The following is a 13,176-nucleotide window of genomic DNA, read 5'->3' on the forward strand; positions in this document are numbered from 1 at the left end:
GGTTCTGTTGCAGTTGTCCGTTGCCTCATAAAAGAAAAAAATGCTGCCGCATCTGTGCCTTAACCACTTTGTGGGGCTTCTCAGCTCCATGCTTCACAGTAAGCCTTCGTGGTGAGAAAGCTCCGTACTTGAAACCACAAACGCCGAGGAGGGGAAGCAAGACAAGCAAAAGAATGCCATGTGTGGGGACAGTGATGCAGGGAGAGCTAGTGAACCACTGGCCTTTCTGCCTTAGTGGAAGGCAGATAATGAATGGCCTTTGTGAGACTTTTTGGTCATTGCGTAACCATGACAGTTACATAAATACAGAAACGTGTGTACTCAGCTGTGTAATGTAGCAGCCACAACTTCACAAGAGGCAGGGTGACTGTGAACTGCTGCAGACACCAGTGGTACACCTGGCAGCCAGCAATCAGAATCCTTTGAAATGGAGTCTTAAAGGCAGAGCATCAAAGAGCATCTTCACGATCTGCAAACAGTCACCATGGCTGCAAACGAAAGGGCAATCTTAGCCTGTTGGGAATGGGCCAGTGGGCAATCTCTTTGGTAACACCTACACTACTGGAAAAATATCACCACCCATAACAATGTCTTTGAATATAGATGCAAGGATGCTTCGGGGCAGCAGACTCCCCACTGGGAAGCGTTTTGCCTGACCCGTGTATCATTCAAAATGTTGCAGTCCAGAGCTCAAAAAACCTAGTGCAAGAGTGCTGATTCCAGGAAATCTGTAATCACTGCTGGGTTAACAGCCCACATCGCACCTTGTGGTCAGCCTCGCGGAGCAGGCAGACATCGTGTGGGTCATAACGTAAGACAGCGGTTCCCAAGAGCTCACCGTGTGCTAAGTCTGGTCTAACCCTCACGGAGGCACTAGGAGTTTGGCATAGAACTGTCCCCATGGAGAGATAAAGAAAGGGGGGCTTTTAAGAGATGAATTAATATACCCTAAATTTCCCAGCAGCGAAGTGGTGGAACCAGTAGCACTCTTAACCGTTGGGTGATATTTCCATAAACACCTTGAAAGTGCTTCATTAAGTCATAAACATAATTTTTCCAGTGGGCAATACTTTCTGAAAAAGTATTTTCTCGAATTTAGCCATGGGAATGATGTCTTTAAAAATAATACTTATACATTTTAAACATACTGTCATTTACAAATGAATCCACTTGATAAGTTCCTTTGAAGCTAGAGTTTGAAATGTAATTGAACCATCAATTTCTACCGTGGATATTATGGTCCTGGAACACATAATTAAATGTGGATTCAATACATGGCACGGAACCATATTAATATACAAGCTAAGAAGAAAGAGACTATAGAGGCATTTCCCAACCAAAACGGTCTGAGGAGGTAAAGGGGGTGCAGTGAGCTGGTCCCGGAGTCCGAGGAATTTCTCTCAGACAGTGTTTCTCAAAGTGTAGCTCATAGTGCCATGTGCTTTAATGTCACCTGGGGGCCTTGCTAAAAATGCATTCCTTGGATTCAAGCCCGGGACTCTATGTTTTAATAGTCTGCCTAGATAACTTTTTGCATAGCAAAGTATGAGAACTTTTGATCCAGCCTAGAGCAACTAATTAAGCTTGTGCCAGAGATTGCAAAAATACTACAAGGAATAGTTCAACGCAAGATAAGGGGAAAACGTGGTCTCTACAAGTCCCTCCAGAGACCGGCCCCTCCCGATTCCCAGAGACAACTTGAATCCTGGTGCTGACTCATTGTTTATATATAACGAGAGCTGTCAGTTGTGTTTACAAGGGAGTTGAGCAGCCCTGGGATAGTCACTATATGCAGAAACACCTCTTCAACACTGTTTGCTGAAATGCCATAATTAGAGATGACAACTTTGGGGTGACTCCATTTTCAGGAATGTGATTTTCCTTTCCACCTCTTCTTTTTGACCTTCCTTGAAAAGTAAAGTCATTCCAAAGGGAGAACTAAACTAAGTTGCTAGAACTTTTGTGTAAATGTTATCAACTATGAAAAGGCAGGGTTGAACAATAGTAATAACTAACACTTTTAAAACCTTTTGGAATGCATCATCTCATTTTGCTTTGGATAAAACATACCACGTAGTCGTTATTATCTTGGCTTTAATCATGCGGAGATTGAGGTTTCGAGTCTTACTCAAGACCACGCAGATAATAATGAGCAGAGCCCTTCATTCATTCCTTCAACAAACATGTATTGAGTGTCTACTGTATGCTGGATACTATTCTGAGTGCTAGGATTACAGTGATGAGTAAAACAGACCAGATGCCTGCTCTCAGGGAGCTTACATTCTAATCACCAATCCAAGAGTTGGACCAGAACTCCAGGCGTTATCACCTCTATATTGAAACGCGCTCACCTGCCCTCATGGCCCCTGCCAGCCTCAGTCTTCTTGGTCTCACCTACCTGTGTGATGCAGGGCATAACAGGACTCTGGGAACCTGTGGGAGAACGTGGTACTGAAAGTAGGAGAAAAAAGTCTAAGAAAAAAGGAAGTGGGTGGAGAAAAACAAATATATAAAGTCACAACCGCAGCTACTCACTGACTGTATCATTCTGTCTTGGCTCCTGGCTGGCCGTGCCCTGTGTAACACGTTCTACCCTTGTCTTACCTCTATTGCAGCAGTAACATTGGAGTGTTCTTCTGTGGACCCAAAGCTCTCTCAAAGATAATTCAAAGAATGTGCCGCTTATATTCATCAGCTGACCCCAGGGGCATTCATTTTCATTATAACAGAGAAAGCTTCTAGACTTTGGAGGAAAAAAATCCACCTGTTGTGTAAGTGGCTGCAATCATATAGGTCAAGAGTCGGGAAACTTTCCCCATAAAGGGCCAAGTAATAATTATTTCAGATTCCGTGGACTACATGGTCTCAGTGGCAACTACTCAACTCTGCCATTACAAGCACCAAAGTAGCCCCAGGACCTCAACAAATGAGCATGGCTGTGTTCCAGCAAAATTTTATTTATGGACACCGAAATCAAATCTCACAGTAGTTTCTTCTGTCATGAAATATTCTTCTTTTGATTCGTTTTCAACAATTTAAAAATGTGAAAGTCATTCTTGGTTCATGGGCTGTCCAAAAAACGGTGGGCCAGATTTGGCCTGTAGGAGGTAGTTTGCTGAGCCCTGATATAGGTCATCTTTCCCAAGCTTGTTTTCATGCTTAACAATATGTCCAAGTGGAGACCAGCATGGCTGCTTGGCTCGAAGCCTCCTTTAGAAGTCATTTCAAATTTCATCTCCCTGATGGCAGAGACATCTGTCTTGTATCCAAACCTGATCTTTTCTGCTTTAAACTTAAGCTCCTTTGTGCTTTTTTTCATCCTCTATAGATCTGAGAAATCACCAATGGAGGTTATCTTTCACAAAAATCCTTTCTATACTTGAAAATGATAATAAAATCATCCTTTAGCTATCCCTTTTCTAGTCCAAACAATACTGAACTCTTAACTTTTCAGCCTAAGATATATACCCTAGCACTTCAATCATTCTTGTTGCCCTTCTTCAAATCCATTTTCATTTCTTCACATCCTTTTAAAATGTGTTGACTAAAATGAGACAACGTTCTAATCTAAGCATGACTAGTAGTGGCTAGAAGTGTGATTCTTTTTAGAGCTTGTGTGACGTATGCTTTTCAATACGACTAAATTCTGTTTGCCTCTCCTTTTTTCCTTCCTTCTTTCCTTGATTCCACATTCTTTCTCACTCTCTTTTAACAAATACTTTTCATTACTATCACATTTTGATCTATGATCATCTTGACACTTATACCCCAACTCAACTTCTGCCCCACAAACATACTGGGATTTTTTTTTTTATATATACTCACACTGAGCCAGTCTTTCCATGCCATGCAGCTCTTTTACCCCCAAAGTGTTCACAAAATAATCCTCATATCGTATAGTTTTCTCTACTATTATCAATTATTTTTTAGGACTTTTCTTTCTAATATTTCGAGATTGTTTTCAAGTCTAGCACCAGTGACTAATACTGGTATTTAGCTCAGTAATATCTATAGATTTAATTAGTGATATCTCAAACCTTTTGTTTAGATGTTCAAGTTTAGATTCTTTTGTTTAGATTCAAGTGATCAAATCCAAAGAACTCCATCATGAATTCTTGTAACTGCCTGTTAATGTGAGCACCCACTTGGGAATATGTTAGTAATAACTAGCCATTGAGAATGGCACGTCACCCTATACTTTCTTAGCTTAACAATAACATGTCATATACAATGAAACAAAAGCATTTATTGAAATGAAAATAGACTGTTTTACAAATGCTTCTTATCTTTGTAGACTGCCATTTTTCCATAGAACAGAATTAAATTGGTATGACATGATTTGTTTTTACAAAGTTAGGCAACCACGTAAGCTCTTTCAGGTATTTCTAAATTATAAATTGATCATTTCTTTTACTTTATCCTCAGATATTAATGTTGATTCTATAATTTCTAGGGTATATACTTAACTATATTCTAGGAAAAAAGTTGGGTATATTCCCTGATGTCTCAAAAATTATTTCTACTAATTTTGCACTGGTGAATATTATTCAAACTCCACTAATTTTAATATACCTAATCTTTCTATTTATTTCTCCATTTAAACTTGATTCAGGCTCTACAACTAGGAATTTCTGCAGTCAAATGTATATATCTAAAATCTTTAGCAGGAAAATTAAATATATTAAAAGATTTTCTCTTGATCATATTCAGTTATTACTTTTCTTTCCCTGTCTATTTGTAAATAAAATGCACTCTCTGGTCAACTAATTTTGTCTAATAAGTATACTTGTCATTAAAAATAGATTTCAATCTCTGTACATGTCTCTTAATTTTGTTATAAACCTAAAACTGTTCAAAAAATAAACTTTAAAAAAAAGATTTTGCTGCATTTTTTAAAATCTTTGCTGTTTGCATTGCTTTTTAGTTTTGAGCTTTAGGTTACTTCTCTACATACTATGTAGAATCTGACCTATCTAGATAGAAAAATTACAAAAAAAGTCAGTAGATTTCTTTAATGCAGCAATAATCAAATAGGAAATGTGGATTTTTTTTTTTTGCTTTACAATGGTGTGTTAGTTTCTGCTTTATAACAAAGTGAATCAGTTATACATATACATATGTTCCCATATCTCTTCCCTCTTACGTCTCCCTCCCTCCCACCCTCCCTATCCCACCCCTCCAGGCGGTCACAAAGCACCAAGCTGATCTCCCTGTGCTATGCGGCTGCTTCCCACTAGCTATCTACCTTACGTTTGGTAGTGTATATAAGTCCATGCCTCTCTCTCGCTTTGTCACAGCTTACCCTTCCCCCTCCCCATATCCTCAAGTCCATTCTCTAGTAGGTCTGTGTCTTTATTCCTGTCTTACCCCTAGGTTCTTCATGACATTTTTTTTCTTAGATTCCATATAAATGTGTTAGCGTACGGTATTTGTCTTTCTCTTTTTGACTTACTTCACTCTGTATGACATTCAAAGTAGAAACAAAAATGTAGCAAACATAAATTTATTTAACAAGAATTATGCAAGATAACTTGATAATGAGCAAATATTTACAGAGAGAGATTTTTAAATGGGTAGAAATAGCATGTTCCTAAATAGGAATATTATACCAAAAATATTGATTTGTTCCAAATTAATTAATAGGTTAAATAAAATTACAATCAAAATTTAAATTCTCTTTAAAACTTTTTGAAATGGTAGATATGCTAAAGTTTACCTAGGAAAATATATAAGCAACAGAGAAGCAAAACCATGTGAGAAAGAAAAGAGCAAGCAAAGGGAAGAAAAGAAAAGAGGAGAGGAGAGAAAAAAAAGAACAGAACAGAAAGGAAGGGAAGAGAAGGAAGAGAAAGGAAAAGAAAATTCAACATCCAGAGCATCACTGTAAAACAGAAGACTGTAAAGTAACCAGAGAGAAAACGCTGTTACTTACAAATAAACAACAATAAATTGGACAGCTGCATTTCAGAAGCATCCGTAGAGACCAGATGATACTGAAGTAATATCTTCAAAGTGCTGAAGAAAACAATTGAGAATTTTGTGTTCAGTGAAATTATTGGTCAAAAGTGAAGGCAAGGGCTTCCCTGGTGGCACAGTGGTTAAGAATCCGCCTGCCGATGCAGGGGACACGGGTTTGAGCCCTGGTCCGGGAAGATCCCACATGTTGTGGAGCAACTAAGCCCATACACCACAACTACTGAGCCTGCCCTCTAGAGCCCGCGAGCCACAACTACCGAAGCCTGCATGCCACAACTACTGAAGCCTGCGTGCCACAACTACTGAAACCCGTGCGCCTAGAGCCTGTGCTCTGCGACAAGGGAAGCCACCGCAACGAGAAGCCCGTGCACCACAACAAAGAGCAGCCCCCACTCGCCGCAACTAGAGAAAGCCCGCATGCAGCAGCAAAGACCCAACGCAGCCAAAAATTAATTAATTAATTAAAAAAAAAGTGAAGTCAAAATACAGATATTTTCAAACAAAAGAAAATCCTGTAATTTATCTCCCTCACTGAAACAACTACAAAAGAATAGATTTAAGGAAGGAGTAAATTCAGTTAATGAGATACAAAAAGCAGTGATGAGCAAAGACAGTGAGAAATATTTTGTCAAAATCTCTAAGCATTGGCTGTAAAAGAAATAAATGATTATTTCAGAAGGAATGCTTTTAAAAAGCAAAACTAAAATACTGGATGACGATAATATGGAAAATGGGAAGATGACACTAGAATTGAGGGATTCTAAGGTCCATATAGAATTGTTCAGGAGTATCCAAGAAATATTGACTAATTGTAGCCTTTTATTAAGTTCTATAAATAACTTTAAAAGGGATAACCTGAAATGGATTCCCTGCTCACCACCATTCCTTGTAATATAATTTCTCTATTCTTGAGTTTTTATTCAGCCTAAATGACTAATTTGTTGAATTAATTGTCAAGCAATATGTTTTAAGAAGGACTCATGAGTGTTATATTCCCTTAGTTCATATTTGAGAATGTCAGTCTGTTGCTTTTTCACTCAGCTGACAGTTGGTTGCATCTAGTGCTCTTAGACCATATTCTTTTCCCCTCAGAAGTTTGCAGTATTACTCTGGTGTTTTCTGTCATCTAATATTGCTGTGGTGAAGTATGAGGCCAATTACATTCTTTTCCCTTTGAAAATAAATTCCCTTTTTTGCCTAGATGTCTAAATAATTCTTCTTTATCTTAGAAGTTCATAACTTTTTGGTATTGAATACTTCATACTGATTTTTCCTGTATTACAGTGTGCTTTTCTGAATATTTTTTCTTCATTTCAGGAGAATTTTCTTGCATTAGGTCTTTGGATACACTTCTATTTCCTTTGTCTTCTTATTTCAGAGACTTCAGTTATCTCTGTACTGGATCTTTTTTCTTGTACGTGAATTTTTCTAATTAATCTCATTGTCTCTTTAATTTACTTGTGGCTTCTCCTATCTTCTTACTGGTCCACAATCTCTTTCTGAAATGCTTAGAGCCATATATGTTTTGGAATTCAAAATTATTCTGTATTGTAGAAAATAAATGTATATTTCATATATTGCATAAACTCCCAGTAGAATCAGGGGCAGTACCCAGCACTCAAAAGCTTTAATGTTTTTCAATGAAAAGTATAAATATGAATATTCAAATTAAGTGGGATAAATAAAGATCGTAAGTAACTTCGTATCTGTTCAGGATAGGTTATGCTGCCAAGTAGGTGACCAAGAAAAACCCTCTAAAATTCTTCATTTTTAAAATTTTGAAAGTTCAGCTTAGGGAGAGATTATGGGCTTGGAATATGCTTTCAGCAATAAATCTTACTGTTGACAATTTTTTAATTAGTTCTGTAAAGAAGCTGTTTGGAGCCCTTTGTTACTTTAGACCTGCAGTATCTCTGTTGATTTCATTTTGTTGTTTTATAATTCTGTCTTTTTTCTCTTTCTTATTAAATTAATGTGCTCATTAAGTTCTCCATTACATGAAAGAATATTGAGGAATTACTTGAGTTATCATTTCTACTAGATTTGGTTAATTCATTCTTATGGTTGTTTCCTCTTTTTTCCTGTAGTATGTCTGCAAAGTTGCTTTGCTCCTTGTATTTTTTTTTACCTTGTTCATGTTAGTTGACTCTGTCCAGTTATTTTATTGATTCTTCCATATTATGAATACTTTCTTGGGTTTTCTTTTTCCATGCCATCTCTAAAACCACCTTTCTCTCCCTCTCTCTCTCTCTCTCTCTCTCTCTCTCTACTGTAACACCTTTATTGAGGTGTAATTCACAACCATAAAATTAACCCACTTAAAGTGTACTATTCAATTGTTTTGTATATTAACAGAGTTGGGCAAGCATCACCACAATCAATTTTACAGCAGTTTTACCATTACAAAAGAAAACCCATATCAATTAGCAGTCACTGTTCAGAATGTACACTATATTCACGTACAGATTTTTGTGTGAATCATGTTTTCTCCTCCAGAGTTTGGTTTAGCCTGGGTATTTCATGTTTTATCCACTTTTCTGTCATCTGAGAGAACAGCAGCTGGGTTGGAGCACAGTGTAAGAGAGGAGGGAAGCTCAGCTTGAGTGGTGTACAGACTATCTTAGATTTCCTGGGCTCCATTTTATCTTCTAAGGGTATACTGTCTGTCTTGTATCTTGGTTTACTCCAACTAACTGGGCGAGGGAGGGTGTAGTGTATTTCCATGGGGAGATACTCCCAGGCTTCAGACCATTTTGGGGGAGTTAAGTGTGAAGCTTGGATCTGTCTCTTCCAACAGGGAAAGTCAGCTCTATTGATTTCTTTCCCTCTCCATTCATAGCTTCCTAGTGGAAGAGGAAAAAGATAAGAATACCCTTTCTCTTCACTTCTTTCCAGAAATAAGAGTATTAGTGACTCAGGAGTGAAGCTTCAGAGGAGTAGAGTGAGGTAGAAGGCAAGTCATACTGTTGGTCTCCTTTCTGCTCCGGAATCCTCTGTGTCTTGTCTTGTGCACAAGTTTTTAAAATTTATTAGATTAGATTTGCCCTTTATTTTGTCTATGGGTGAATGTGTGTGTGACTGTGGCAATATCAATCTACTCTCTGTGGTTGAACGTCCACAATGGTCTCTCTTAACGCACTCCAATTGGATTGTTTATCTCCACAGCTATAACTATTTTCAAGAGACATACCTGCAGGATGTGAAATTCATCTCTTTTTTGTTGTTAGCCGTAACTGAAACAGTTGACTACTTCTCCCTTCTTCTGACTCTGGTGATATAGTAGCCCCTTAGTTTTCTCCTCAGGGTCCTCTGTCCAACTTTAAAATGTTGGAGTCTCCTAGGACTTGATCATAGTTCTTGCCGCCTTCTGTCTCCCCTCTACCGTTGACTGATCGCATGCATTGCCATGGCTTTGAACACTGTTTGCTGATGAGTTCCCAATTTAAAACTCCATTATAGACTTCTCCTTTGGATTCCAGTCTGATATATCCAACTTCCTGTTCCACCATTGGAAGTATAACAAGCCTCTCAAATTTTACATATCCAAAACCAAACTCTTTATTTTTCTCCTCATAATCCTGCTCTTCCACGTTTTTAAGTTTCAGTTAATGCCACCGTCCTCTACCAGAATGCCTATGCTAAAAATGCTAAATACATCTGAGTCATCTTTAATTCTTCTCTTTTTATCATCATGCCCTCAAATCCCTATCCCAAACCACTGTTTCATCATCTTATTTCTCCATCTTTTCCTAAAAACATTTCAGGAAAGCATATGTAGTGCTTTCGTGACCTCAAATATGTACAATAGAAACTTCCAGGTTAATGCTTATGGATAGTCCAACTTCAGGCACTCTGTCCATACTTATAGGCAAAGCTGATCCACATATAGGCACAAAGAAAGGCCTGATCATCAGGTTAACTAGTCTTTCCCTTCACTAAGAGGTGGATGACATCCTATCTGTGCATTTCATCTACACAGGTCACCTTATTACCAAATAATCTAAAGTGTTTTCTTGTATATCTATCAGCAGTTATCATGCTGGATTTTTTTTTTCTCCTCTTTTTCTTTTTTCTTTTCTTGAATTCTTAAATCGTTCTCCCTATCAATTTTCATACGAATTCTGAATCTAAGTTGCTTTTTCTCAGTTCTCTCCCTCAGACTGAACAGAAGAAAAGCTGCTTTAACAATTCCTTATCAATTCCAAACACCTTCAGTTTATTACAAAACTTCCTGATTGATCTTAAAGAAAACAGCTCAATAACGATCCAATCTTGATTTACTGTTCAATTAAATAATCCACTAACTAAGGAAAGGACAATCACCATTACATTTTTTATGTGACAATCTTGTGCCACATCCTCCAAATCTCTAGCCAACTTAACTCAAAATTCAATTTTATTTTTTTAATGTTTGGAGTGTGTAGAAACAGCATCAACAATATATGGTGCCAATAAATAATTCTGGCAAAATACATGAAAGCTTTACAAAGAAAATGATAAAACTCTATCAACCATATCCTCATCACACTAACATGAACAGAGGTGTCACCCCTTTGCTGCCCCACCTCCACCTTGAGACTGTGTGGTGGGGACCTGTCAAGTGTTCTTGCCCTACACTAAACAAATATCTAGAAAATGTTGAGAAGAAGGGCCTGGGGAGAGGGCGGAGAGGGGGGTATCCCAGAACTAAGATTGCTGAAGAAAAGGATTCTTAAATCTACATCTGAAGTCCTGGGCAAATTCCCAAAAGGCCAGTGTGTAAAACCAACCAGAATCAACAGCAAATGACTTGAGACTTGTACTCTGGTGAGGAATATTATCCAGTTTTCAGATTGGCCTCTGGGCTGCACACAAGTGAAGCATACCAGAATAGCATTGCAAAGACTTTAAAAACTAAATTGATATTGGAACCACAAACCACAAAAGTGGGCCAGGATGTGTGTTCTGAACCCAAACCTGTTAACTGCCAGCTAAAATAGAAGATCTAAATAAGAACCAGAGTGTCATAACATTATACTCAAAATGTGCAGGACACAATCCAAAATTTTTGTCATACGAAGAACTAGGAAAATCTCAACTCAAATGAGAAAAGAAAATCAACAGATGCCAACACCAAGATGACACAAATGTTGGAATTATCTAACAAGAATTTTAAAGCAGCTATCATCAAGAGGTTCCAACAGGCAACTGCAATCACTGTGAAACAAATGCAAAAATAAATAGTCTCGGCAAAGACATAGAAGATACAAAAAGAACTCAATGCAAGTTTTAGAACTTAAAAATATAATAACCAAAAAAAAAAACTCACTAGATGGCTTGTGGTAGGTAGGATAAGGCCCTGAAGATGCGTACATCCTAATCCCTAGAACTTGTGAGGTTCTTTGGCAAAGGGGAATTAAAATTCTAGATGAAATGATGGTTGCTTTGAGATGATCCCCTTGAGATGGGAAGGTCATCCTAGATTACCTGGGTGGGCCCAGTGTTATCAAAAGGGACTTTAGAAATGGAAGAGGGAGGCAGAAAAGTCAGAGTCAAGAAACAGAAGTTGGAATGATGTGATGGATGACTTTAAAGGTGAAAGGGGCTGCAAGCCAAAGGATGTAGGCAGCCGCTGGAAGCTGAGAGAGGCAAGGATGCAGATTCTCCCCATGACCCTTCAGAAGGAAGCACAGCCCTACCAACATCCTGATTTTAATCCAGTGAGATTCATGTTGGAGTTTGACCTAAAAAAATTTAAGATAGCAAGATAGGGTTATGGAATTAAGAGATACAAACTGCTATGTATTGATATAAAATAGATAAGCAACAAGGATATATTGTATAGAACAGGGAAATATATCCATTATTTTGTAATAACTTTAAATGGAGTATAATCTATAAAAATATTGAATCACTAGGACTTCCCCACCGGTCCAGTGGTTAAGACTCTGTGCTTCCACCACTGGGGGCGTGGGTTCGATAACCTAGTTGGGGAATTAAAATCCCACATGCCTTGCAGCACAGCCAAAAACAAACAAACAAACAAACAAATTGAATCACTATGTTGTACACCTGAAACTAATATAATATTGTAAATCAACTATACTTCAATTTTTTTAACTAATTAATTTAAATATATATATGTAAGATAATAAATTTGCATTATGTTTTTGCAAGGTGCTAAATTTGGGGTAATTTGTTATAGCAGCAATGGATAACGGATACAGATAGAAAGGTGCAATGTTATCAATGTGTCAATTCTCCTCAAAACAATCCACAGATTCTAAGTAACTTCAATCAGAATTCTGAAAAGGTTTTTTATGAATCTTGATAAGCTTATTGAAAAAAAAATATTTAGAAGAATACAGGAATAAGAATAACCCAGATGAAATTAAAGAACAAGAATCGTCAAACATTTTCCCACAAAGGGCAAGAAAATAAATATTTTAGGCTTTGTCCACCTCTGTCATGTCTACTGTTTTGATTTATTATTCAATCCTTTACAGATGTAAAAACCATTCTGAGCTCAAGGGGTGTATAAAAACAAACCACCAGCTAGATTTGGCCCATGGGCCGTAGTTTGCCGATGCCAGAATTAGAAGGACATGAATAAGCCTCAAGATCGTATTGAGAAAAGAAAAGGTGTAGAAGAATAGTGTGTGGAACTACTCAAATAAGATTATAAAACATGCGAAACAATATTATTTACTCATACACACACATAATCACATGCACGTAAGTGTACAGAAATTAAATTATGCACCCCAAATTCAGAACGCTGTTTGTTTCTAATAAGAGGAAAAAGATGAAGGACCTCAATAGTTTCTGTAATATTTCCTTCTTAAGTTGGATTTTTTAATAGGTATTACTTAAGCTGTAATTTTGTATGCACCTGATATATTTCATAATATTAAGACATTCTTGGTAGATTCTTTGCTCTGCTAGGCAAGGGATGACTCCTCAAGTTATCAAGGGACATGTGGATTGTCCTGAGTGGATGGAGGTTCCCAAGTTCATCCTTCTTGAGGGTTTATGCACTTATCCCATATATTAAAGATAAGGGTTTGAAAACACTTGGTTTTCTGGAACCCAGGAAGGCATGTTCAATTCATCATTGTGTCTGTGTCAAGGAAGCCTGGCTTGTCTCTCAACAACAGATGTCTAGAAATTTTCCAGAAGTCTGTGGTGAAAGAGACCCAGGCTGTCTTAGCCTCTCCCACC

The 13,176-nt window shown here is 37.7% G+C and overlaps 1 protein-coding gene across 1 annotated transcript in view; it reads left to right on the forward strand.

Moving 5' to 3' along the window:
• NOX3 (NADPH oxidase 3) overlaps positions 1–4,753 on the forward strand; it is a 62,005-nt gene extending 57,252 nt beyond the window's left edge. Inside the window, exon 13 of the mRNA XM_049695609.1 lies at positions 2,616–4,753. Within this exon, the coding sequence (XP_049551566.1) occupies positions 2,616–2,742 (127 nt within the window). The 3' untranslated portion in view covers positions 2,743–4,753. The remainder of the gene's footprint in view (positions 1–2,615) is intronic.
• Positions 4,754–13,176: the final 8,423 nt, after the last annotated feature.

The sequence above is a fragment of the Orcinus orca genome, chromosome 12 (genome assembly GCF_937001465.1).
Source record: "Orcinus orca chromosome 12, mOrcOrc1.1, whole genome shotgun sequence".
Lineage (NCBI taxonomy): Eukaryota > Metazoa > Chordata > Mammalia > Artiodactyla > Delphinidae > Orcinus > Orcinus orca.